General features: G+C 41.4%; 1 protein-coding gene across 7 annotated transcripts in view; it reads right to left on the bottom strand.

The window, feature by feature from the left end:
• The window catches only part of RASGRP3 (RAS guanyl releasing protein 3), a 117656-nt gene that overhangs the window by 9965 nt on the left and 82373 nt on the right, over positions 1-25318 (bottom strand). For all 7 annotated transcript variants that reach the window (XM_059891278.1, XM_015473410.3, XM_015473411.3 and 4 more), the window contains 5 exons: positions 21970-22245; positions 13911-13988; positions 9719-9832; positions 5480-5595; positions 1929-2076 (listed from right to left, as the gene is read on the bottom strand). In XM_059891278.1, the coding sequence (XP_059747261.1) occupies positions 1929-2076; positions 5480-5595; positions 9719-9832; positions 13911-13988; positions 21970-22245 (732 nt within the window). The remainder of the gene's footprint in view (positions 1-1928; positions 2077-5479; positions 5596-9718; positions 9833-13910; positions 13989-21969; positions 22246-25318) is intronic.

The following is a 25318-nucleotide window of genomic DNA, read 5'->3' as shown; positions in this document are numbered from 1 at the left end:
AAGTCCAGAGCATTCTACCTGATCATGGCTGCTTCTAAAAACTAGTGCAGCAAATGCACTGTGATGAGTTGAGGAGGGGAGTGTGGAAGCTCTGGGAATCCTACCTTGTTGCTTCTACAGAATCTGTGCCTCCATGGAAGGGAGAGACGCCCAGAAGCACTGGGGAGCAGAGATAAGACCTCGAGATTTGATAAGCACCTACCAACTCTCATAGCATGCCAGGGTCAGAAGCCTCAACTTGACTTTTGGCTGAGCCGGGCCCTGGCCAAAGAAATTCCCTGGGCCTCCCTCTGCAGTAGAGAGTTGCACACAGCTCCATCCCACTCGAGCATTTTTCAGGTCTAGACACAGGCAAAAGTCCCTCTCAGAAGAGAGAAACATGAAAAAGGAGACGTATTTGTTTGATGATCAAGTGATCAGGTGACACAATCCCAGTGCTGTAGCCGGTAGGAGAACCTCTCTTTCCCTGGGGTGGGCGGAGAGAGCTGTTAGGCTGCCCTTGCCCCTTGACCGCAGCAGCTGCTATGATCACATGGGGCCATCTTTGATGTAACCACTGCCTCTAATTTATCCATTCTCAGAGGGATGCTTGAATAGAAACTCCTGCCTTCGGCTCCTCAAAGCCAGTTATTCCAGAATGAAAGGGAGGGACTCCCCTGGTGGTCCAGTGGTAAAGACTGCCTTGCAATGCAGGGGATGAGGTTTCAATCCCTGATCAAGAAGCTAAGATCCCACAAGACTCAGGGCAACTAAGCCTGCTCACTGCAACCACTGAGCCCACGCGGTACCACTAGAGAGAAGCCCACGTGTGGCGTGAAGTACTTGCCTGCTTCAGCTAAGATCTGACACAGACAAAAAGCAAATAAATATTAAACTATTTTTAAAAAAGAATGAAAGGGAAAAATATAATTTAGTGGGAGCTTATATGATATCAGCTATGAATTTCGTATGGGTTCACAGCAGGACACGAAGCTAACAAAACTGAGTTGGCGCCTGAACAAATGCCACTCACCTGGCTGCTGGGCTACCCTCGTGTAGGTACCACATTTTCCATCTTTTATTACTAGGATATCAACTAGAAGATGTTCAGAGCTCAAGGGTCTTTGATGAATACCAAGGCCAAACCTGATCTTAATTGCCAAAGAATCATCAAATGTGGGAAATGATGTATACAACCTTCCTTTATTGCAGTGGTGTAGGTAAACCAGAATACCTGCATTTGAATCCCAGATCTAGTCATTATTGGCTGTGAAATCTGGGGAGAATTGGGCTATCCACCCTGGACCTCCCTCCCTTCACACACAAGTGGGGAGAGTGAAATGCCCACCTCGTGGGCTAGTTATGAGGATCAATTACACTAATGTCTCTAAATAGTTTATTCCTGTCAAATACCAAGTAAATATTATTTATTATTATAACCACCTTATCTTTGAAAAGATTTCTTTCCTTTCTGAGCTATGAATTATTGAGCCATGTCATGATAGATTTCTAGTGATTGACACCATATAAAACAAGAACTGGGAGGAGCTGGCTTAAGAAATACCCCCACTTAGTTGTACCCACTTAGTGATGAATGCCAGGACTCACTGGGCAGAAACTTTCCCTGGCAGGTATGAACAGTCAAACTGCTCTCTCAAGTTAATAGGCCTCACCAACCTTCCCTGTCTTTGCCAGCCCTGAATTCCTAGAAAGAGTGTAGCTAAACCTGCTGCTGCTGCTGCTAAGTCACGTCAGTCATGTCCGACTCTGTGTGACCCCATAGACGGCTGCGGATCTTGCTTTTAGTCGAATGTTTCATTTCAGGGAGCCATCGTGGTTTACATGATCTAAGACAGACCATGAACTCTGACAGTGGACCATTTTCCCACATTCTCAGAATACTGCACAAATCACTACATACAAGGGAAAACACTGAAAAACAGACTTACAAATCCTGCACAGTGTTCACAGAAGGTTGGCTTGAGATAGGTCATCTCCTGAAAATTATGGACAAATCCTGGTCCCATTTTACAGTGTAGCTGGGACTTAGCTCTCAGGAAGTAAGCCATCATCTCATCCTTACTGATTAGGCCATCCCTGCGAAGAGAACCAAGAACAGAGGGCTCTTTAAACATACCGCTCAGTAGTTGCCACACTTAAATCACTCGCCTCCCAAACCTTTGTACCAAAGCAGGTGGGAATATTCACTATCCTGTTCACATGTTCACATCCAAAAGGAGAGGACCTCAAAGGACAGCTTTCAGTCCCAAAGGCTTTCTTAGTAAGCAGAGCATGTGTGTGTGTATGTATCGTGGGGAGGAGGGTGACTTGTGCACTGTAGCACAGAAAGTCTTCTTCATTACCAACAAGCTTCCAGAAGGACATCTCCTTCCTAGCCTTTGCCTCATAAGAGGGTTTGCAAGAATCAGGTTGCTGGAGAAAGGAATAAAACCATGATAACTGGACCCACCATTCTCAGATTTTTCCACCTGATGTTGTCCAGATCACTACCATTGGTAACCTTTTCATTCATGTCTTATTGGCACACAGACCACGAGAGTGATTCTCCCAGATCTTCTTCACATAGAACCTCTGGTTCCACCTATCACTGCACACCCTGACTCCTTGTTTACCGGAAGACCCCATCAAATTCATTGACATAGGTAAACTTCATGTTGCCTTTTGGCTACATCAGCGTGTGTTGAAGATCACACCCTTCTGTGCTGATTCAGAATTCCTTTATCTCTCATCTGTCCTTTCTTGGGTTCATTTTCCCACCTCCACCTCCCCACCAACCCCGCTCTCCGACTCTCCAGGACACCACTCCTTCTAAGTGCTGCTCCATCTTGCCAGCCACTCATTCTTCTGTATACAAATACACTCAGGACGTCTCCTCCTTAAAAAGCGCTTTCCTTACTCCTGCCTCCAGTCCAACACTTGTCTTTTCTCTCTTACTCCTGAAGTTGTCCTCTTACTCCTGAAGTTTTTCGGAGGAGTATTCAGTAGGCATTTTTTCCACTTCCTTCAGTTACTCTTTTCCTCCACATAATCAGGTTTCTAATTCACCATTCTACTGAAGCTGTCACAGTAACATCCTCAGTGGCCTTTTCTCATTCCTTGAACTTGCTGACCTCCTGGCAGCACGTCACATGGGGACAGGATTCCCCCTTTTTGACATCCCTTCTCCACGCTCCCCGGTGATTCCATGTAGCCATGGCTCCCTTCTGCCTCTTCTGCTCCTCCTTCTCTAGCTCTTCTGAAGGATCCATGTCTTTCAGCTTCTGCACGTGGGGAGAGGAGTCCCTGAAGCCACATTCCCAGGCCCCATGCTCATGTTCCTCTAAGTTTTCCTATCAGAGGGACTTCCCTGATGGTCCAGTGGTTAAGACTCTGTGCTGCCTCTGCAGAGGGTGTGGATTCGATCCCTGGTCTGAGAACTAGATCCCACATGCTGTGCAGTGGGGCCAAAAGATAAAAAAATTTTTTTTAATTAAAATAATAAACTTTCCCATCAGAATGTGCTCACACTCCTGGGACTCCAGCTCACACCACCGCACTGAAGACCTGACAATCTATGTCTCCTGCCCTGACTGTTCTCTTTAATCCTGGTGCCATATCTTCAACAACATGATAGAATCTTCTCCTGGATGGTCCACTTTCCTCTCAAAATCAACATATCTAAGCATGTCTGGCAATAAATCATGTAGGGATACTTTAAACCTTCATTTTTAGGGAAGATTATTATATTTTTAGGAAAAACTATATGTATTTACTGGGACAGACTCAGTTCCATCTAAAGAATGGCAGAGCAAGAAAATGAAGACTGGAAAGTGATTTTAAGTTCATATTCTACATACATGTTACTGACAGAAACAAACAGAGAAGAAGTATGTAGTTAGCAGATAATTTAAAGTTGATTTAATAAGAGAAGTTTATGTTTCTAATAATTTATTTTAAAAGTATATAAGTATTTTTAAAGTATTTCTCTGATCTAGTTATACAGTGAAGATAGATTAAGGTTTTAAGATGTTGATGATAAATTGCCAAGGCTTTCCTTATGCTGAATTATTTACAGGTTTGACTTTTTAAAAATTTCTCACTACAACACAAATATTAGAGGATTTTAATATGATATAATTTGGATACTTGACCAATATAAAATCCAGTATTTCATTACAGATGATTTTTAAACTAGGAATTAATCTCACATAATTAAAAATGAAGTGATAAAACTATTAATGTCAGAGTTTCTTGCCAATTAAAAAAAATTTAATGATCCGGGTTTTAGCCTCTAAATTTACTTAATCTCTCACAAATTGTTTGAAGCTAAACAGAAACATTTTTTTTCCTTTGTTTCTCAAGACAGCATTTGAGCTAGCAAAGAAATAAACAAAGCATGGATACTTTCTGGCTATCCATACCTGTCATCTGCAGCTGAACACCATACGTAATCTAAAAAAAAAATCTTACTTACTTGATCATTTTTAAGATTACTCCCTGGTCCAGTGATAATGAAGACTCTACTATACTAGACCTAACTATCAGTCAGTTCAGTTCAGTTGCTCAGTTGTGTCCGACTCTTTGCAACCCCATGAATCGCAGCACGCCAGGCCTCCCTGTCCATCGCCAACTCCCGGAGTTCACCCAAACTCATGTCCATCGAGTCGGTGATGCCATCCAGCCAATCTCATCCTCTGTCGTCCCCTTCTCCTGTCCCCAATCCCTCCCAGCATCAGAATCTTTTCCAATGAGTCAACTCTTCGCATGAGGTGGCCAAAGTACTGGAATTTCAGCTTTAGCATCATTCCTTCCAATGAATACTCAGGACTGATCTCCTTTAGGATGGACTGGTTGGACCTCCTTGCAGTCCAAGGGACTCTCAAGAGTCTTCTCCAACACCACAGTTCAAAAGCATCAATTCTTCAGTGCTCAGCTTTCTTCACAGTCCAACTCTCACATCCATACATGACCACTGGAAAAACCATAGCCTTGACTAGATGGACCTTTGTTGGCAAAGTAATGTCTCTGCTTTTGAATATGCTATCTAGATTGGTCATAACTTTCCTTCCAAGGAGTAAGCATCTTTTAATTTCATGGCTGCAATCACCATCTGCAGTGATTTTGGAGCCCCAAAAAATAAAGTCTGACACTGTTTCCACTGTTTCCCCATCTAGTCTCTATTCTTTTATTGATGGAGGTTTTGGGGTTGAGGATAGTTCATCTGCTAAGTAGTAGCAGTAATACATGAAATGGAAAGCTGGGCTAATTTGCAAATGAACTTCTACTTAACACTAACGATGTGATCTGCTTTGTGATTCCATCCAACCAGTTATGTTCATGGACACCAAGAAAAAATCAGCAAAAAGTTAGACACATCTCATCAAATCACTAGGATTGACGCTTTCAGGATATAAATTAGAGATAGACTTCTCTGCTCTCCTTTGATAGTAATTTTCTGCTTCAGGACAGCTACGTTATAATATAACAAAATTAAACTTACTGGTCTTTGTCCAGCACACAAAAGGAATCCAAGAAGGGAAAATTGGCAGCTATACTTTCAAAGTCTTCTTGGGAGATATACCCATCATGGTCATGGTCGTAGTTCCTAAACACAGACTGCAAAGGAAAGACAAATATTTATTGAATGACTATTTATGAGGCAGCCTCTGAACTTGTTATTGGGAAAGCATAATTAGCATATTACTTTTTCTATCAATGAGCTTGAAATCTAGTAGGAGATAACAAAATTGAGAAGCCTTTATGGTATTATGAGGTAAGTGCAATGCTGAAGATAAAGGCAGAATGCTATGAAGGGAGGTGGGAAGGAAATTTTAAAATATTTCCTGAAGAAAGCAAGGTCTAAATCGAGCCCTTTGGGTTGAGTAGGAGTGAGGCTGGTAAATATACAAATACCAACACCATGACAATAGAATGTGAAACTTGAAATGTTAAATTATCTCAAAAATCAAAGTATACATATGTAATGCAATTCCAATAAAAATCCCAGTGGGAATTTGTTTTAAATGAACAAATTAATTCTAAAGTTCCGATAGAAGTAACATGTTGAAAATAGCCTAAAATTATTAAAGATGAGGAGTAATGACCTCAGGCAAGGGAAACAAAAGCAAAAACAAACAACTGGTACTATATCAAACTAAAAAGCTTTCGCACAGGGAAGGAAACGTCAACAAAATGAAAAGGCCACCTACTGAATAGGAGAAGGTTACAAGATGCAAATGATACATCTTAAAAGGGGATAATATTCAAAACATACAAAGAACTGACCAAAAAAAAATTTTTTTTAAGGCAGAGGACCTGAATAGACATTTTTCTAAAGAAGATTTACAGATGGTCAACAGACATATGAAAAAATGCTCAATATCACTCATCGCTCATCTCAGGGAAATGCAAATAAAAACCACAATGAGATACCACCTCACACCTGTCAGAATGGCTATTATCAAAAAGACAACAAACAACAACTGTTGTTGAGGATGTGGAGAAAAGGGAGCCCTCGTGTGCTGTTTGGGTGGGATTATAAAATGGTGTAGCCCCTATGAAAACAGTAAGGAGGTCCCTCAAAAAATTAAAACTAGAACTATCATACAATCCATCAATTCCTTTTTGTGTATTTTTTCCAAAGAAAACAAAAATATTTGTTTTTGAAAAGACATATACACCCCTGTGTTCATTCCAGCATTATTTACAATAACCAAGATATGGAAGCAACCTAAGAGTCTATTGACAGATGAATGAATAAGGAAGATGTGATATATGAATAAACTGGAATAGATTCAGCCATAAAAAATGGATGTAACCTTGCCTTTATTTGACAACATGGAAAGACTTTAGAATATTATGGTAAGTGGAATAAGTCAGGCTGCTGCTGCTGCTGCTAAGTCGCTTCAGTCGTGTCCGACTCTGTGCGACCCCAGAGATGGCAGCCCACCAGGATCCCCCATCCCTGGGATTCTCCAGGCAAGAACACTGGAGTGGGTTGCCATTTCCTTCTCCAATGCATGAAAGTGAAAAGTGAAAGTGAAGTCATTCAGTCATGTCCGACCTTCAGCGACCCCATGGATTGCAGCCTTCCAGGCTCCTCCTTCCATGGGATTTTCCAGGCAAGAGTACTGGAGTGGGGTGCCATTGCCTTCTCTGGAATAAGTCAGGCAGAGAAAGTCAAATATCATATGATTTCACTTATATGTAGGATTCAAAAAACAAATGAACAAAATAAAACAGAAACAGACTCATAGATACAGAGAACAAACAGGTGGTTGCCAGAGGTGAGGGGAGTGGGAGGATGGAAGAATAGGCAAGAGAAATTAAGAGGTGAAAACTTCCAGTTGCAAATGACATGGGATGGAAAGCACAGCTTGGGGAATACAGTCAATAATACTTTAATATCATTGTATTGTGACAGTTGGTAACCAGACTTATTATGGTGATCATTTTATAATGTGTAGAAATGTCAAATACCTAGAACACCTAGAAGGTTAATTATACTTCAAATAAAAAAACGAGGAGTCATGAGAGACAGTGTACCTTATCAGAAATCAAAGCTACATTAGCCAAAACAACATGGTATTATAACTTAGTAGAGACAGTACAGTCTAGAAACAGATTTATATATATATGTAAGAATTCAGAATTCTCAAAAAAGTTTGCTCAAAGATATGCATATATGCGTGTGTGTGTGTGTGTGTGTATGGAGGGAGTGGAATAAAGTCATACAAGATCATCTACAAGTTATCAGTGATTATCCCTAGGCAGAAGAAATACCAAGACCTGAAGGTAAAACTTTCTACTTTCTATGTTTTATGTAATGCATTAATATTCACAATGTTTCTGCCTTTTTTTTTTTTTTTTGGCCTCACCACATGGCTTATGAGATCTTAATTCCCCAACCAGACACTGAACCAGGGGCCAGTGAGAGTGCTGAGTCCTAACCACTGGACTTCCAATAGAATCCCCCTGGCTTTCCTTATAATCAGAGAAAAATAAAAAAGAATTTTCTATTGCCCTCTTAAGATTTAAAAAAAAAATTTGTGAGTTCTCCCTGCAAACACATGTATGCAAATACTTGACTTCGAGTCTAGCTGCAATGAATCTCTCTCTCTTTCCCTTGTGGTGTCTATTATATTTTATCTGTATTGCCTTAGGTTGCAGGCTGCTTCAGGAGTATTTTGGGAAGTAGGCAATGTATAAATGAACAAATTACTTCATTAAAATATGACTGGCACTCATTCTAAGTTTATTCATAGATAACTGAACTTTTTTGTAAGTTTCACTTTCAATACTTATTCAAATCAAAAATGCTTAAAATTTAACTATTATGGAGTGCTTACAATTTATCATTTAATACCCATATTTATACTGAGAGTATAAGATTTTTTGTGAAATAAAACTCATTATGGAAATTCAAGTAAAACCCAGTCGTTTATTTGGTTAAATTAGTGGTACTCAGCCTATCAAAACCGGGTCAACCTTCCCCCATGAAATTGGAATTAGAGAAAAGAGATAAAGTACTAAGGGGCAAAATAGACTCCACATGTGCAGCAAAGAAGGCCTGTCTGCAGAGAACGGCGTGAACATTCAGAGAAAAGCAGACATAAGAGTAGGAGAAAGAATACCTCTTATTTCCTGATTCTAGACTTTCCTGAGCCACAATTCCATATCCCTGGATCCTTTGCCGACTTTCCCTGGCTCCAAGTAGGGTCTGTCACTATCACATCATCATATGGTCCCCACTGGACCTTATGGCTTTCTCATCATCTTCCCTCACCCTTTCCTTCCTTTCTGCCACATATGCTCCATGAAACTTTTCTATCAGCACCTCATGGTTTTGTGGATGAGCCAAGACGTAGAACATTCTTTTTCTGTAAACATTCTTTCCCAGCAAAGAGTACATTACATACCAAAGACTTGTTTCTACTGCACCTGAGGAGATACTGATGCTCGAAGGTAGATGTATAATCAATAATCACAGTTTCTAGTGCCTGAGTAAGGTGCTTTCCTTCTTTCCCACATTGGTGCATCTACTGTTTTTTTACATGGAAAACTCTGACATCATCTTGCCCTTTATTAAGTGATGTTTCTGACCTAAATGGTATTGTGCTGCTGTGTCACAGACCTCCAAACATACAAAGCTGAAGAAACTATTGAACTTGCAGGATTTTCCTCCTAGCCTCAGGTAACCAATTTATCAAGCATTTTATTCTGATCCACGTGGGTTATTTCTTGCTTGTTTTTTGACTACATTGGGTCTTCACTGTGGCACACGGGCTTAGAAGTTGCAGCTCATGGGCTTAACTGCCCTGCGGCCTGTGGGATATTGGTGCCCCCAGCAGGGATCAAACCTGCATCCCCTGCATTGGAAGCGGATTCTTAACTGCTGGACCACCAGGCAAGTACCCCCATGTGGATTTTTAATGAGTAGTTTCTAACCTTCAAACAGTCCTTTGGGTTGCAGGGGCAATGACAAATGTGTCAAATGCCTGGGGAAGACAGGAGTTCTAAGTAGCTGTGAACATTTGGACAAGTGAGAACCCACAGAAAGAAAGGGGAAAGGGGGCCTTCCTGGAAGATTTTTCCCCAGAAGCCATGGCCAGGCAGAGCTAAGTGTCTGTTGAATTTTTCCTACCTGCAGGAGGGCTGTTTTAATGGACTCCAGCTGATACCTAGGCTGGTACCAGAGAACATTCTGGAAAGAGAAAGGGGCCTCCTAGTGCTCACTTACCTCAACTAACTTCCTTATGTGCTTGTTGATGACTGTAGGATCTGGCTTCGGCATCACTCCTGAGGCCCACTCCAGGGGTACCACAGGCTTGGTGGGCGTCGTAGGGGAGGTAGGCTGCCAATAGAAAACATACACATTAAAAAATTTTTTTTATTTATTTTTTAAATTGGAGTATGATTGCTTTACAGTGTTGTGTTAGTTTCTGCTGGACAACAACGTGAATCAGCTGTATGTGTACATATATCCCCTCCTTCTTGTGGCTCCTCCCACCTTCCACCTCCGGGCCACCCCTCTAGGTCATCACAGAGGAGCAAGCTAAATTTCCTGTGCTAGACAGCAGCTTCCCACTAGCTATCTATTTTACACACGGAAAACACACACATTTTTCAACTTTATCTGGGACTTTGAAATTTGGACCAGGGACACTGAGAAAGACATGTGAGTTTTGCATGTTCACATCAGTAGAAAATTATATTTGTGTAGCACTTAAATGTTTTTAAAACAAACATCAATGAAAATGTTGTTAATGGAATATTTTTTCGGTAGAATCTAATCTGTAACCAAATACATATTTGGATAGTGCGTTTTGGTTAGCAGGAGCCTAGATTGCATTTTTATAGGTGGGAAAAAACATTACTCATCCTGCTTATCCAAAAATCCTATCCAAGTTCCCTAAATAATACGAAAACACTGGTAAACATCTCTATAACACGCCATACAGGTTTTTTTGTATAATAGAATGCCTATGAAACACCAGTTATCTAATTCTTTAATACTCAGTGCTAGTGATAAATTAGGTGTGTGCAGCAAGCAGGCAGCGGTGCACAGCCAAGTTTATGTCATCTTGCCAGCATCTCTCTCAATATGCTTAATCACTTCTTGATGGTTTGAATAATCGCTAGCTCCCTTGAGCCCTCTTGAGTGCAACTTGTTTTCTCCACAGTATGTTCCTACGTTCTTGCAAGCTATTTTCACTTAAGAATGTGAGAAGATGGTGGCAATAATGCATAACACGTTTATACGGCACAAGCACAAAGCACAGTCCTATCAGGAGACCAGCCAAGAGCACTGTGCATGTTGTGTTCTCTCCCTTGGACTCTCACACAATGAAATATTTTTTCTGGTGCCTACCTACACACATGTATTAGCAGATTTTTTTTTTTTAATTGGACACTGAGTTTGGAATAAAATTTTTGCAAGGGGAGCTGAGGTGTAACTACATGGATTTATGCCTCTACTAATGTTGTGAGGTGGGTGTTTCTGATATCCCGTGGGCTACAAATAAAACAAAAAATATCTGCCATCCGCATATGGTCACCCTTTCACAGTCTCTCTCGCTCTCTCTCTCTCTCACACACACACACACACACACTCTCCCATCTCGGCTCTTTCGCTCAAGTCTTTCATCTTGTTGATATGACAAAGGACTAAACCCTTGGTTCCCTTGGTACTTGGTAAAGTACCCCCATCTCCTCAAAACACTATCATAAGCTCAGAGGGATACCAGAAGATATTTCAAACTTCCAAAGGAAATATAGCTATACTCAATATTTGTCAGACTCCACACAAACTACAAAGGTCACCCATTAAATCATGCTATGTTTTCAAGCAGGTACTAAGTCATTAGAATATCAATATTTATACATATTTAGTTGTCTGGACCTAACTATTCTGTAAGTAGAAATGCTAGGTATTTCTTTGACCTCGAGGTAGCATGAAAAAACTGAGACATGAAGTAAAACACAAAAAACAGGGAGGCACAAAGGATGCCCCTGTGAACAGAGAAAGGCCGAGAAGCTCTGAGACTAAGTAGGTGGGGCCGGCCGGCTCTAGCTGTCAGCACGCTAAAGCCACAGGCTCTCAGTAATAATCCTGACTCGAAATTGTTCTCTAGTTCCCAACAGGCGTCAAACACTGAATACCAATAGGACGACATTCCACTTAGAGAAGAGACAGAAAGGGATTGGGAAATGCGTTTTCATAGAGTTTTCATTTTAGCAGGCTCCCTGGTGGCTCAGTGGTAAAGAACACGCCTGCCAGTGCAGGAGACACGGGTCCGATCCCTGGGTCAGGAAGATTCCCCTGGAGAAGGAAATGGCAACCCGCTCCAGTATACTTGCCTGGAGAATCCTAAGGACAGAAGAGCCTGGTGGGCTACAGCCCACGGGGTCACAAAAGAGTTGGACACGACTGAGCGACTAAACAACAACAGGATTTTAGCACTTTGAAAGGTTTTCAAAAGCTTCTGCTTTGATAAGAGCTAAAAAGACTCTTTTGGGACTTCCCTGGTGGTCCTGTGGCTAAGACTTCATGTTTTCAATGTTGGGGCCCAGGTTGGATTCCTGGTCAGGGAATTATATCACATGTGCTGCAACTAAAGATCCCATCTGCTACCTGGTGCAATCAAATAAATACTTTTTAAAGATTTTTTTTTTAATATTGTATGGAAATATCTCCTAAAATTGGCAAAACTTGAGACTGAAAATAAAGTAAATCTAAAGGGCACAAATCAGGCATGTATGCCAACATGATCATTCCTACCCTGTTTCTGAACAAGAGATGGTGAGGAAATGATGGGAAGCATCATAGGAAAAAGCACAGGTGATGAAGCCAGACAGTCCTGAGAGGAATCCAAATTCTCCTGCTTACTGGCTGTGTCAAAGATTCCTAGGCTCACTAGACTCTGTTTGCTTAACAGAGTCAATGAGATAACATACATATTATGACCTGCCAGGCATTCAACAGCCAACAGGCAGCAATTAAGATGTCTGGTTACAGCTAAAGGAAGGTGTCGCGAGGCAGCAATGCTGTGTGTATGTACAGGACAGCTTCATCACACCAGAGCTATGGAATGAAAGAGAAGCTTACGAATTCCCTTTTTTCAATAACATTACTTTACTTTCTTGCTTGTTTTTGTGCTCAGTTGTGTCTGACTCTTTGTGACCCCATGGACTGTAGCCTGCCAGTCTCCCCTGTCCATGGGATTTCCCAGGCAAGAACACTGGAGTGGGTTGTCATTTCTCATTCTAGGGGGTCTTCCCCACCTAGAGATCAAACCTTTGTCTTCTGCATTGGCAGGCAGATTCTTTACCACTGCAGCATCTGGGAAGTCCACCTTTCTTTTGAGTTCTCTTTATCATGCTAATTTTGAAGAGTCTAGCCCTAACCCCTCCCTTTGTCGGTGCTGTATCTTCCCATAAGGCTGCGTTCTGCAGTGTCCTCAGAAGATGAGCCTCTTGGGACTGGCAGGGAGGGGAACATAGTGATGGAAACACCACTCATTATTTTAAGAACAGAAGCTACTAGGTCAACTGACTCAGACTCAAGTTTATTCTCTCTCACCTGGCCTTCACTGTGAACAGCATTCAGTCATTCTGCCTCTTTCAAGTCAATGGTTCAGAATTGTAGTGGGTATTAATAGATGGACAGACTTAGAGCCTAGAGTTGCTGGCAACACACTACAGAACTCATGGAGGTAATGAATGAGACATTTGTAAGAAAACTGATCTCAGGATATATATATAAGAAACAGACAGAAATTTTTTCTTCATCATGCAAACCTCATCCTTATTGTAAATTTCATATTCATCCTGATATTTTTCTTCCTGGTGTAAAACATATCTGAGCTACAGTCTACTTGCTAAAAGTAATGAGCAGTGTACACTCAGTAATGCAATTTCTTCAATTCATTGTATAATGTTTCTTTACTAAGAGTCAACTATCAATTAAGTGAGGTGGTATCCAAATAAGATATTGAAATTCTGAGTTGGGTCAATCATTAGTAGAGAAATCTGTGAATTATGATTAGGGTATTTAACACTTATTAAATCTAATTTTATGTTGAATAGGCTTTAAAAAAAGCCTGGAAGGGTCAGAATGATCTTTAACATTAAGATGAGTTATTGTTACCACTTCTTATTTTTTAGCCCCATATGTAGGTAGTTCTCAGAGGGAACATGGAAGATCAAGAATAAAACAGAGTAATTGGAAATGATGTTCTTCTTTGTTAGCCTGTGAAGTGAAGAGAGAATTATCTGTCAGGGCTAAGCTGTTCCACTGGTAAAATGAGAATACAGATTTTTTTTTTAATTCCTCAATCTTTAAACCACATAGCACTATTGTAATGGGCAATTATTGTAAATGACAAATAATGGTGTTTGTCACTAATCCTCAGAGAAAAAGCAATACCTACCGATTTAGAATTTCTAGGCTCCAGAACCAGTGATAGTTTGTAAATATCATCTTCTGTGTGATAGAGGTCCAGAGAAAGCTACAACAAATTAGAAGGGATAAATCAGAATGCTGAATTATTTATTTACTTATTTACATTGCTGAAATTTCTTCAAACCAAATGCTTGGGGTCAACATAGTGAGCTGAATGTAGAACATTAAAAAGACAGCATTGCAGAGGTGGAAAATGAAATTTCAAAAAGAAAAAAGTTAAACTTAGTGTGGTCCTCAGCATATAAGAACCATTGACTCAATTTCTCAATAATTATTGAGCAGCTCCTAAGAACCAAGCTCCTAAGACCCAGAGATCAGGAATTCTTGATATTATAGAATAGGACAAGTGCATAAAATAAGACTTGAAAATGGAATCAGTGCTGTCTTAGGGGTTTGATTAGAGAACTGTAGAAATAAAGGAGCAATTAAGAGGTTTCTATTTTTTCCGAGCATTGTGCTAGGTTCTGGTGATACAAAATGGTATAAAGCTATTTCTGCCCTCAAGGGCCTGACACTTTATTTGAATAAATAGGACCTGAACACAAAAAGATATATTCATATCAACAAAAGGTAACACAAGCTAAATGCGAGGAAGCTGTCCCACAGTAAGTGCTGTAGGAAATTTTCATGGAGCAGCGTGTATAAGCATGGCAGAGAGGTTTTGGAGACCTCACTTCAGATCTAAGCCTGTCTCTGGTTAACTCTGTGACCTTGAGCCAGTTATTTTCTCTCTGACATTCAGTTTCCACTTCTGTAAAATGGGAACGATCACAAAAATCCCTTATCTAATTGCATTATTATCATGATCAAATGAAATACTGCATGTAAAGGACTTCACACAGGGCCTGGTACACAGTGAAATCTCAGGAAATGGAATCTGATGTTGTTGCTGTCATTGTTATTGTTACAGGTACTAAAACTACTCTTATTACTGTGTGGAGGGATCACTGAAGACTGAAAAGACCAGAATGGATTCACAGAGGAATTTGTACACTGGGACCTTCCTGGGAAGACTTAGAAAAATACAGAGAGAAAACACAGGGTGATCAAGGATGACAACATACACTAAGACTGAAGAATATGGATAAAATGTATAAAACCTTAAAGCGAATGGTCTCCTTCTCCTAAAACAGAATTCATAAGACTTAAATAAGCCTGGATAATTGCCATACATGCCCTTCACTGGGAAGATGAATCCTACCATGGCATCATCAGGGAAGAGAACCATGTGCCCTGTCCTTCTCTGTCCATTTAAGCATGAAAATTTTCCTCTAATGTATTTCATCTGAAAATAAGAGCTTGGGGACTTCCCTGGTAGTCCAGTGGTTAAGAATCCACATTCCAAGGTAGGGGATGCAGGTTCGATCTTTGGTTGGGGAACTAAGCCCACATGCTGTGGGGTAACTAAGCCCACACACCACAACTGTAGAGTCTACCCGGGCTGAGAAGACGCACACCACAGAGAAAGATCCCGCAGGTGCCACAGCTAAGACCTGACACAGCCAAAAAGTGAAATAGTTTTCTACTTAGGAAAAAATTCAAACATTAAAAACTCAATTTAAAAAAGGCTTAGATAAATTAGACAAAGGCTTAATATGTACAGGTATGGAATGAGAGGGAAGAGAAAGAAGAAGGAAGCAAGAGAAAACTCAGAGGCAAAGGATATCTTTGAAGAATTTATCTTTCTGTTTCATCTCATTTAAAAAAATGAAGAAGCTGGCATTATAAAACAGCATTCTTGCATCGTTCACTGAACAAATATTTATTGGCCACCTAATATATGGTGAGGACCATTCCAGTCACTATTCTGCCTACTAAACATAATATTTAAGTTAAGAATTCCACACATCTGATCATGTATTGCTTTACCTAGACTTTGTCATCTAAAGGTTTTTCCAAGCATAATAAAATTGACAATTGACTTTACTACAAAATTACCCTAGTATTATTTCAGATCAGGAAAATCCTGCTCACAAAGAATGCACACTGTATTCACCTTCCCCTGAAGACCGGTCACTTCTACCTTTGGGGCCCTGACTTTTTGCTGGAGAGGAACTAGCCCATGTCACAAACAAATGCTTTTAGGAGCCAGCCTACTATGTAACTGAGTGAAAGAAGATGTGTGAAAGGGAGATTTTGATAGAGACATTGGTACAATGGAGTATTTGGCAACAGAATTTTGCAATGTGATTAACTTGGGGATCTTTCCTCTTAGCCCAACAATAAGAAAAATTTGTGCTGATAAGTGGAATTTGACACTGGATCTCTGGGTTAGGGAAGCAAGGGGGCGGGTGTGAACTCTGATGAATGGGAGACAGCCACTATTCAGCTAAGGCAAATTGTCATCAGTCTGACAAGTGCCACATCTTCCAATTTATCAAAAAAAGTCACAAATCTGGACTGTTATATGAAATACTCCCATTTTAAGCACTGGGATCTAATAATTAAAAAATTTTTATGATTCCTTGTGGGTCAAATAAAGCACATCTGCCATGAAAAGTTGCTGACCATTTTGTAAATTCCATAATAGAAGACTCTGCTGATTTCCAAGCCTCATGGAAGCAAAGAGCATACCTGTCTTTTCTATCCCCATAATCCCTGTCTTGGTTTGCTACCTTGCATTGTGAATGCTACCTAGAAAACTGAGTGACTTCTTCCTTCTGAATTACTCGATATCAGGAGTTAACCCAGGCTTTAATGAGTATGTTCCTGTCCTCCTGACTCCTCCTCTAATGATGGCACTGGCATCTGTGGGAGAAGAGAAGATGGCAGTGCAAGAACATCCAACCAAAAACCTAAATATGCCACACACCAAGTAGGGGAGATGCTCTCTCAAAAGATACAGAACATCCGTGGGGATTTTCTTGTGTCAAATGAACAGATACCTGACTCCATGATGGAAATGTTTTGGTCTTCTTCCATTTGGAAACCAAATGGAAGGTTTGCTTTCCATTTGTTAGTGGCAGTATAAACCTAAGTGAGTCATTAACCTTCTCTTTAAAAAAAAATTTTTTTTTTTACTGGAGTATAGCTGATTAATAATGTTGTGTTCGTTTTAGCCTTTAGAGTCTGTCTCAATCTGTAAAATGGGAATCAATAATAGTTCCCTCCCAGGATTGTTGGGAAGATTAAACGAGCTAGTATGTGTCCACTGCAGTTTGTTTTAGAGGGTCACACAGAAATGAACTACAGGGTTTGGCTTCCAATCAATATAGCAGCCAAATGCCACAGTGTTCAACCATGAATACAGAGCTGCCACCTGGGTCAGTCCTGCCAGCTCTCTGCTTTCCCAGTCACAATCTTACATGCTTTCTTGGATCTCCTCTGGGTGTTACGGCCCTGTTCTACTTCCTAATAATAGAGGCAGCTTGTCAATGGGATTTCAAAAATCTTTATTTGTGTCTAACATTTTAAGTTTGGTTGTTTCTGAAAAATGTTTTGAGTCACTGTTTCAGGTTGTTGCTTTTACATCCAAGCCTATCAGTAGAGATGGCTGTGGATTTAGTCTGCATCTTAGGACTGACATTGCCTCGACTGGAGAATTGTAAAACAACACATACTTGATCATCAAATTATCTCCATTCACAATTTTTACAATTCTGCCTCTTCCTCTCCCTCCTCCTCCTCCTCCTCTTCTTCTCCTCTTCTTCTTCTTCGATTGTAAAAATACAGGGGCTTTCCAGTTATTTGCATATACTCAGAATGGTAAACGTAACTGATAGATCTAAAAATACTATGAAAAAGAACAGACTATTTCATGTACCGTGAAACAAGAAACCTCAGTCTGAAAGCTCCTGGTTACATGAATTAGGATCATAATGGAAAGGGTCTTCTCCAGATCTTCCCTCAAACAGGGAATAACCCAAATCACAGCAGTTTGGTGGCATGGTCGCCTTTCTTTCATGTGTGCCCAGTGCTGTTCGCGGGGCTAAGGTTACAATAAAAAAAATGGCAAACAGAGCTCCTGCTCACATAGATTTTGTTTTGTAATTAACTTGTTCTTACATGCTTCCCCCATAGCTCAGTTAGTAAAGAATCCACCTGCAATGCAGGAGACCCTGGTTCGATTCCTGGGTCAGGAAGATCCCCTGGAGAAGGGATAGGCTACCCACTCCAGTATTCTTGGGCTTCCATTGTGGCTCAGCTGATAAAGAATCTGTCTACATTGGGAAAATGGCATTGAAACATGTATAATATCATACGTGAAATGAATCACCAGTCCAGGTTCAATGCATGATAGAGGATGCTCGGGGCTGGTGCACTAGGATGACCCAGAGGGATGGTATGGGGAGGAAAGGTGGGAGGGAGTTTCAGGATGGAGAACATGTGTACAGCCATGGAAGATTCATGTTGATGTATGGCAAAACCAATACAATATTGTAAAGTAATTAGCCTCCAATTAAAATAAATAAACTTATATTAAAAAAAAAAAAAGAACCTGTCTGCAATGCAGGAGACCCAGGTTCGATCCCTGGGTTGGAAAGACCCCCTGAAGAAGGGAAAGGCTACCCACTCCAGTATTCTGGCCTGAAGAATTCCATGGACTGTATAGTCCATGGGGTCATAAAGAGTTGGATATGACTGACACCTAAGAAAAGAGAGATTATTTAATTTTCAAAGATGCAAAATAATACAAATATCAGCAATATTCCCACATTACTGAGTAAATGTCCATCAGAGCGTGAGAGAGAGAAACATCCAAACTGGGGATTCAGAAGTTGGTTATATGCAAGCTTTTTTGTCCTTTATGACTCTCAGCTTCTGCATTTCTAAAACAGGAAGGAGCAGGGGTGATGTTATACCCTCTGACCTGCCCAGGCTACATCACAGGGCATGTGTGAGAATCTACTGAGGCAATATATGTGAAAAGTGCTGTGAAAACTTGAATCAATTACTACAGCAAGTTCAAGCATTGCTATACATAGAGCGGGCAAATACATAGGAATTGTTAACGAACTTAAAAGTTCTTATTTTCCTTTTTTTGGAGCTCTCAACTGATATCAGCTTCCTCACCAGGGGCCATATTTAGAAGCAGTCACTTCAGGCAGAAACTTGACCTAGGGTCTTGGAGCAGAAAGAATCACCCCTTCAATGCTGTGCCTAAGAATGACCTCACATGCATTTGGGCAGCTGCCGTCAATCATATGGTTCTCATTCCAACATGTATGTGGTTCATGAAATGTCCACTGGGCTCCAGTGAACATGTCCTGGGATCCTCCTCCACCCTGATTCTGAGGAGATTAATCTGCCTATGGCCAGGAAGAATGAACGCACTGAACTTCCTCCTTGGCTGTGGGGAGAGAGTAAGGCTCTTGGCTGTAAGTAGGAACTGACTTGATGATTGTGCTCATCTCTGGAAATCTGCTATCTTGATGTGTGCTGGGCTGGGACCATGGGATTGGGCTGACACTTGGTTCCTTAGTCTCAAGGCTTCACCATTCCTTACATCTAGAACCACAGAAGTTCAGAACTGGGTGAGACCTCACAAATGAGCACAAAACTCTTTAGGAAAACAATCCAAAGTCAGTTAGTAAGGAGACAAAGCTAAAAAACTGCAGAGGCAAGGTTAACAGCTAAATCTCCCATCAGAGATTCTGGCCCGGATACTACACTCTACTACCACTGCTATGACTAAATATGATGCCTGCTGCTGCTGCTGCTAAGTCGCTTCAGTCGTGTCCAACTTTGTGCAACCCCAGAGACGGCAGCCCACCAGGCTGTCCCGTCCCTGGGACTCTCCAGGCAAGAACACTGGAGTGGGTTGCCATTTCCTTCTCCAATGAATGAAAGTGAAAAGTGAAAGAAAAGTCGCTCAGTCGTGTCCGACTCTGATGCCTGCTGCTGCTGCTGCTAAGTCGCTTCAGTCGTGTCCGACTTTGTGCAACCCCATAGACTGCAGCCTACCAGGCTCCTCCATCCATGGGATTTTCCAGGCAAGAGTACTGGAGTGGGTTGCCATTGCCTTCTCCAGAAATATGATGCCTGGTGGCTTCTAAATTTTCCTTCAATTTCTGAGACAGAGAGATAGCTAGAGATTGAGGTTTTTTTCCTTTTTCTTTCCTTCTCAGCAAAAACCCAATTATTTCTTAGCTTTTACCTCTGGAATTCAGATTTTTCCATCAGCATCCCAAAATTTAATTCAAAACCCTTTAAGATTTCTCTGTCATGATGTTGCTTGCTGCATTTACAATTAAAAATTATTTCCCCTACTCTATCGTTGTCTTTTTTCCAGATGAGAAGCTGCCCAGGTGTAGGCACCTGCTATGTGAAGCTATCCTCCACTGAGGATAGGGAGACAGTCTGAACACAGACACTTGAAACCTCGGCTACACCCTGAGACTGGTCTGCAGACATCACCTGTGTGTGTGGGTTTACACAGTCTGATTGGGGCTACAACTCTGGTCACTTATTCATAGAAACAGATTTACATGGCAAATGATTAATAAATGCAGGTGCCTGGATGATTGTGAGATGCCCCCCACACCCAGTGAGAATGTCTGTGTGTTTATTATTTGTCACACAATCTGAACCCCAAGAGATTTGTGTTTCTATGTGTTGGCCACTTCTGCTTTATACAAAGAAGGCAGTTGCCATTATTGCCTACACCTAGGGGGTCAACTCTTTGGTAGACAATTCTGTGTTCTAGGAACAGTGGGTGAGAAGGTCTAGGAACCACACTCTTATTCCAATGCAGCAGCCCTAGAGGATTTAGCCCTTCAGAGCTTCAGAGGGATTGTTGTTTTCATTTCCTATGGCCGTTGCAAGGAAGTAGTTAATTCAGTATTGAAGCCAAGTTTCAAATGTTACAGTGTCATAAACCCAAACAAGGAAGTTACTCCTCCACTTGTTTCAGCTAAGCTGAGAGAATTTGCTTATGCCTCTTTTCCCCCCTTACAAAGAAGCAGCCAATGGGAAATATTCTCTTCTACACACCTGTGTATCTAAAAGTGCTAGGACCTAGAGACCAGCTAACTGTGTGTGCCACTAATACTAATAAAATGATGAGAAATGGGTTACTTTCTTCCAACCGACATCATTCCTAATTATAGCGTTCAGTTCATCTGTTGAGCCCCTACGTATGCCAGGTACTATGGAAGGTGCTGGGGACACGCTATGCATAAGGCAAGTAGACAGAAAAAAAACCAAATCTAATGTCAAGTGTTACCTCCTATAGATAAGAAAGTACAAAGTGCAAGGGCAACAAAGTGCAAGGTGACAGATGCATTACTGCTTTGGAGGGAAACAGAATGCTCCCTGAGAGCATCTAAATAAAGAGAGGCATTTAAATTTAAGCTAGTCATCGGGTGCCAGGGGGAGGGGGGCGGTGGGATGGAGGGCTAAGGAAAGGATTTTCCAAGAAAATGCAATGGCCAGAAAGTAGAAGGCAGCAATTACTGGTGGAAAGTGTAAGCCCCATACTCCTCAAAGGCAGGTGTGATGTGGGATCGGGTGATCAGAAATGAGGAGAGACTAAGAGTCAGAAAGCAAGTCCTGAAGGGCCTCCAGGGCCAGATTGGGAGGTGCCTCTGGGGGTTTGGGGAGGTTGGTGGGAGTGGGGGTAGGGAGATCTTGGAGGAGGTTCCTGTTTTACTCCAGGCTTCAGCTACAGCTATGCGGTGAGGATCCAGAGAAGCCAGTGAGCTTCTCTTGAACCTCACCTCCCAGGGGATGTGTGTGATGCAGGATTAGATTAGTGTGATTCAGGATTGTGAGGCCCTGAGGACAGAGCTGGAGGGCCTCTCTAAGAACTCCAGAAACCAGAGCTGCGGGGGCAGAGACTGGGATCCTCAAAGCAAACGGAATTTTCTTCGCTTGGAGATCATATTTAACAGTTTGAACTTACGCAGGTTACAGGTGTGGCTTCCCCACCCTTCCTCCTTTGAGATTTCTTTCCAACCACTGACCCCACATCCCACCCCTCCCCTGCCCTCATTGTGAACTGCTGGCGGGAATCTTCCTGCATCCCCTGGGAGGTGAGGTTCAAGCTCCAGTCTATTGGAGCACAAGCTCCAGCCCGTTGAACTCACCGTAAGCAAGTTGATCAAATCCAGGTTGGGTTCCAAGTGGTGAGAGGCATTCTGCAGGGACACCAGTTCACTCAGGGTAACGGAGAGCTGGTGCATTTTCACAATGTTCACTTTGTTCTCCTCTGTCCAGTCTGGGAAAATGACATGGACTGCTATCAAGTCTTTCAAGTGGACGCCAAGGATTGGGATTTTGAAGCCGTCGCAGTCTGCAAAAGCCTTGCGGTAATTACAGTAATTGCCATTGGAGGAGACCAGCTCCATCATTTCATTCCAGTTCTGAGAACAGATGGAAAAGTAGATTTTCAAACAGCCTTCCCTTCTGCCCACCCCCAGGCCCAACAGTGTGTGGCTAGGAAATTCCTCTGCTACCAAGAGAAGTATTGATTGCACCAACATTGATGCAGGGAGATACTAACCAGGAAAAAGAAAGTTAGAAAACCTGACTATGAATTGGACAGCCTGTTCCATTCTGCTACAAAACAGAAATAGCCCACACCTCTGCCTACCTACTAGGGATATTGAGATGTTAAACTGAATCATTATATAAGTATTTAATAATTCATGGAAATATTATAATCCAAAAAATAAGCATATATTATATTTAACATATGCAGTATATTAGAATTTCCTAGTTCCAAGAAAGTTGCATTCAAGATATAACTTGAAGGGCACAGGATGGGGGCAGGAACAGTCATATTGATGTGTGAGATAGCTGTGGTTTTGGACTCTGCCGCTAAGAAGGTGACCTTAAGCAAGTCACTTCACTTTTAGGGACATTAGGTTTCTTTTTCTGTAAGAAAGAGGAGTTTGAATAAATAATTTTTCAATATACACTGGTGGTTCCAAGCCTCTATGAGCCTCCATTGAATTATCTTTTTTTTTCCATTTTTTTCCGTTGAATTCTTATTTTCACATTTAAAATATGTTTTGCTCTCTACTGGAAATTCAGTACTAATCTAAAGGGAAATGAAACACATAATGAGCCCCATTATACTTGAAATGAGTACAGTGTTTGAGGTCAGTCAGCAGCGCTCCTGTGGCTTAAATTCTCCTGTTCATATGAACAAGTTATTGTTGGTTGTCTAACAGCAACCAGACCTTCCTTACAGACCCTAGCTTTGACTAGTGTACTCTTTCCCATGTGTCTCAGATGGAGCTGTTTCCATGCCCAAGTCCAAGCATAGGTTCTGATCTACCATGATCATAATTTCATCCCTCTGGTTTATGATTGGTTCAGGAATAAGAGTTAAGCCAATCAACATGTTGCATTCCACTGGATACTGTCATTGGCCCAGGGGTGGGCATGTGATTTGAGAGGGTCCAATCTGCCTAAAAAAGAAGGTCTTTATTCCAGGGGGACAAAGCTAGAGAGAAGTTTTCCCTATGTCCAACTTTCATAAACAAAAGAGCAAAATTTTTCCATTGTTGCAGACAACCCAGTCAGGAGGGAAATCAGTCTGATGAAAAACAAAAACAAAAACCTCACACTCAGAGGAATCCAGAGCAGTTGAGCCAGAGTTCTGGTCAGCCGTGCATGGGCTTGGTCCTGCCTCTGGACTTTCCAGGTATGTGACACAATCCATTTCCTTATTATTTAGGCAATTCCAAGATTTTTATTCTAACTTATAGCTGAAAGTGTCCTCACTGATACAGCAAAGTACACTTTTACAGGGAAATCTTTTGATAAGGATGAAATGTTCTTTTTCGCTCAATAAGGAAAAATTTAATTGCAGTCTGGAAAAAGTTCAGTTTGGCAAACAATCATTGCTTTAAATTATTTTTGTTCCTGGAAACTCAGCTATAAATCTGGAGGCTTTCTATCCAAAAGATTTCTTTCTGTCCCCTCCCTCTTCTTTTGTATCTTCCACCGTGTTGAATCCAGTTCTATGAAGAGAGCCAGTGTTTAATGACTTCATTTGAGGAGCGGATAATAGGAATGATATCTGTCTTATTTGCCTTGTAACCTTCATGTATTTCACAATACCTATCAAATAGTAAGCACCAAATACATATTTATTGAATATTTACAGCTACAATATGTTCAGTTCAGCTGAGTTCAGTCGCTCAGTTGTGTCTGACTCTCTGCGACCCCATGAATCACAGCACGCCAGGCCTCCCTGTCCATCTCCATCTCCCAGAGTTCACTCAAACTCACATCCATTGAGTCAGTGATGCCATCCAGCCATCTCATCCTCTGCCATCCCCTTTTCCTCCTGCCCCCAATCCTACCCAGCATCAGAGTCTTTTCCAATGAGTCAATTCTTCGCATAAGGTGGCCATAGTACTGGAGTTTCACTCCTTCCAAAGAACACCCAGGGCTGATCTCCTTTATAATGGACTGGTTGGATCTCCTTGCAGTACAAGGGACTCTCAAGAGTCTTCTCCAACACCACAGTTCAAAAGCATCAATTCTTCGGCGCTCAGCTTTCTTCACAGTCCAACTCTCACGTCCATACATGACCACAGAAAAAACCATAGCGTTGACTAGCCGGACGTTTGTTGGCAAAGCAATGTCTCTGCTTTTGAATATGCTATCTAGGTTGGTTATAACTTTTCTTAAAGGAGTAAGTGTCTTTTAATTTCATGGCCGCAGTCACCATCTGTAGTGATTTTGGAGCTCAAAAAAATAAAGTCTAACACTGTTTCCACTGTTTCCCCATCTATTTCCCATGAAGTGATGAGACCAGATGCCATGATCTTCGTTTTCTGAATGTTGAGCTTTAAGCCAACTTTTCCACTCTCCTCTTTCACTTTCATCAATAGGCTTTTGAGTTCCTCTTCACTTTCTGCCATAAGGGTGGTGTCATCTGCATATTTGAGGTTATTGATATTTCTCCCAGCAATCTTGAATCCAGCTTGTGCTTCCCCCAGCCCAGTGTTTCTCATGATGTACTCTGCATATAAGTTAAATAAGCAGGGCGACAATATACAGCCTTGACGTACTCCTTTTCCTATTTGGAACCAGTCTGTTGTTCCATGTCCAGTTCTAACTGTTGCTTCCTGACCTGCATACAGATTTCTCAAGAGGCAGGTCAGGTGGTCTGGTATTCCCATCTCTTTCAGAATTTTCCACCGTTGATTGTGATCCACACAGTCAAAGGCTTTGGCATAGTCAATAAAGCAGAAATAGATGTTTTCCTGGAACTCTCTTGCTTTTTCCATGATCCAGTGGATGTTGGCAATTTGATCTCTGGTTCCTCTGCCTTTTCTAAAACCATCTTGACCATCTGGATGTTCATGGTTCACGTATTGCTGAAGCCTGGCTTGGAGAATTTTGAGCATTACCTTACTAGCGTGTGAGATGAGCGTAATTGTGTGGTAGTTTGAACATTCTTTGGCATTGCCTTTC

Source organism: Bos taurus, chromosome 11 (assembly GCF_002263795.3).
Source record: "Bos taurus isolate L1 Dominette 01449 registration number 42190680 breed Hereford chromosome 11, ARS-UCD2.0, whole genome shotgun sequence".
Classification (NCBI taxonomy): Eukaryota; Metazoa; Chordata; class Mammalia; order Artiodactyla; family Bovidae; genus Bos; species Bos taurus.
This window is presented reverse-complemented; position numbering and strand designations above follow the sequence as displayed.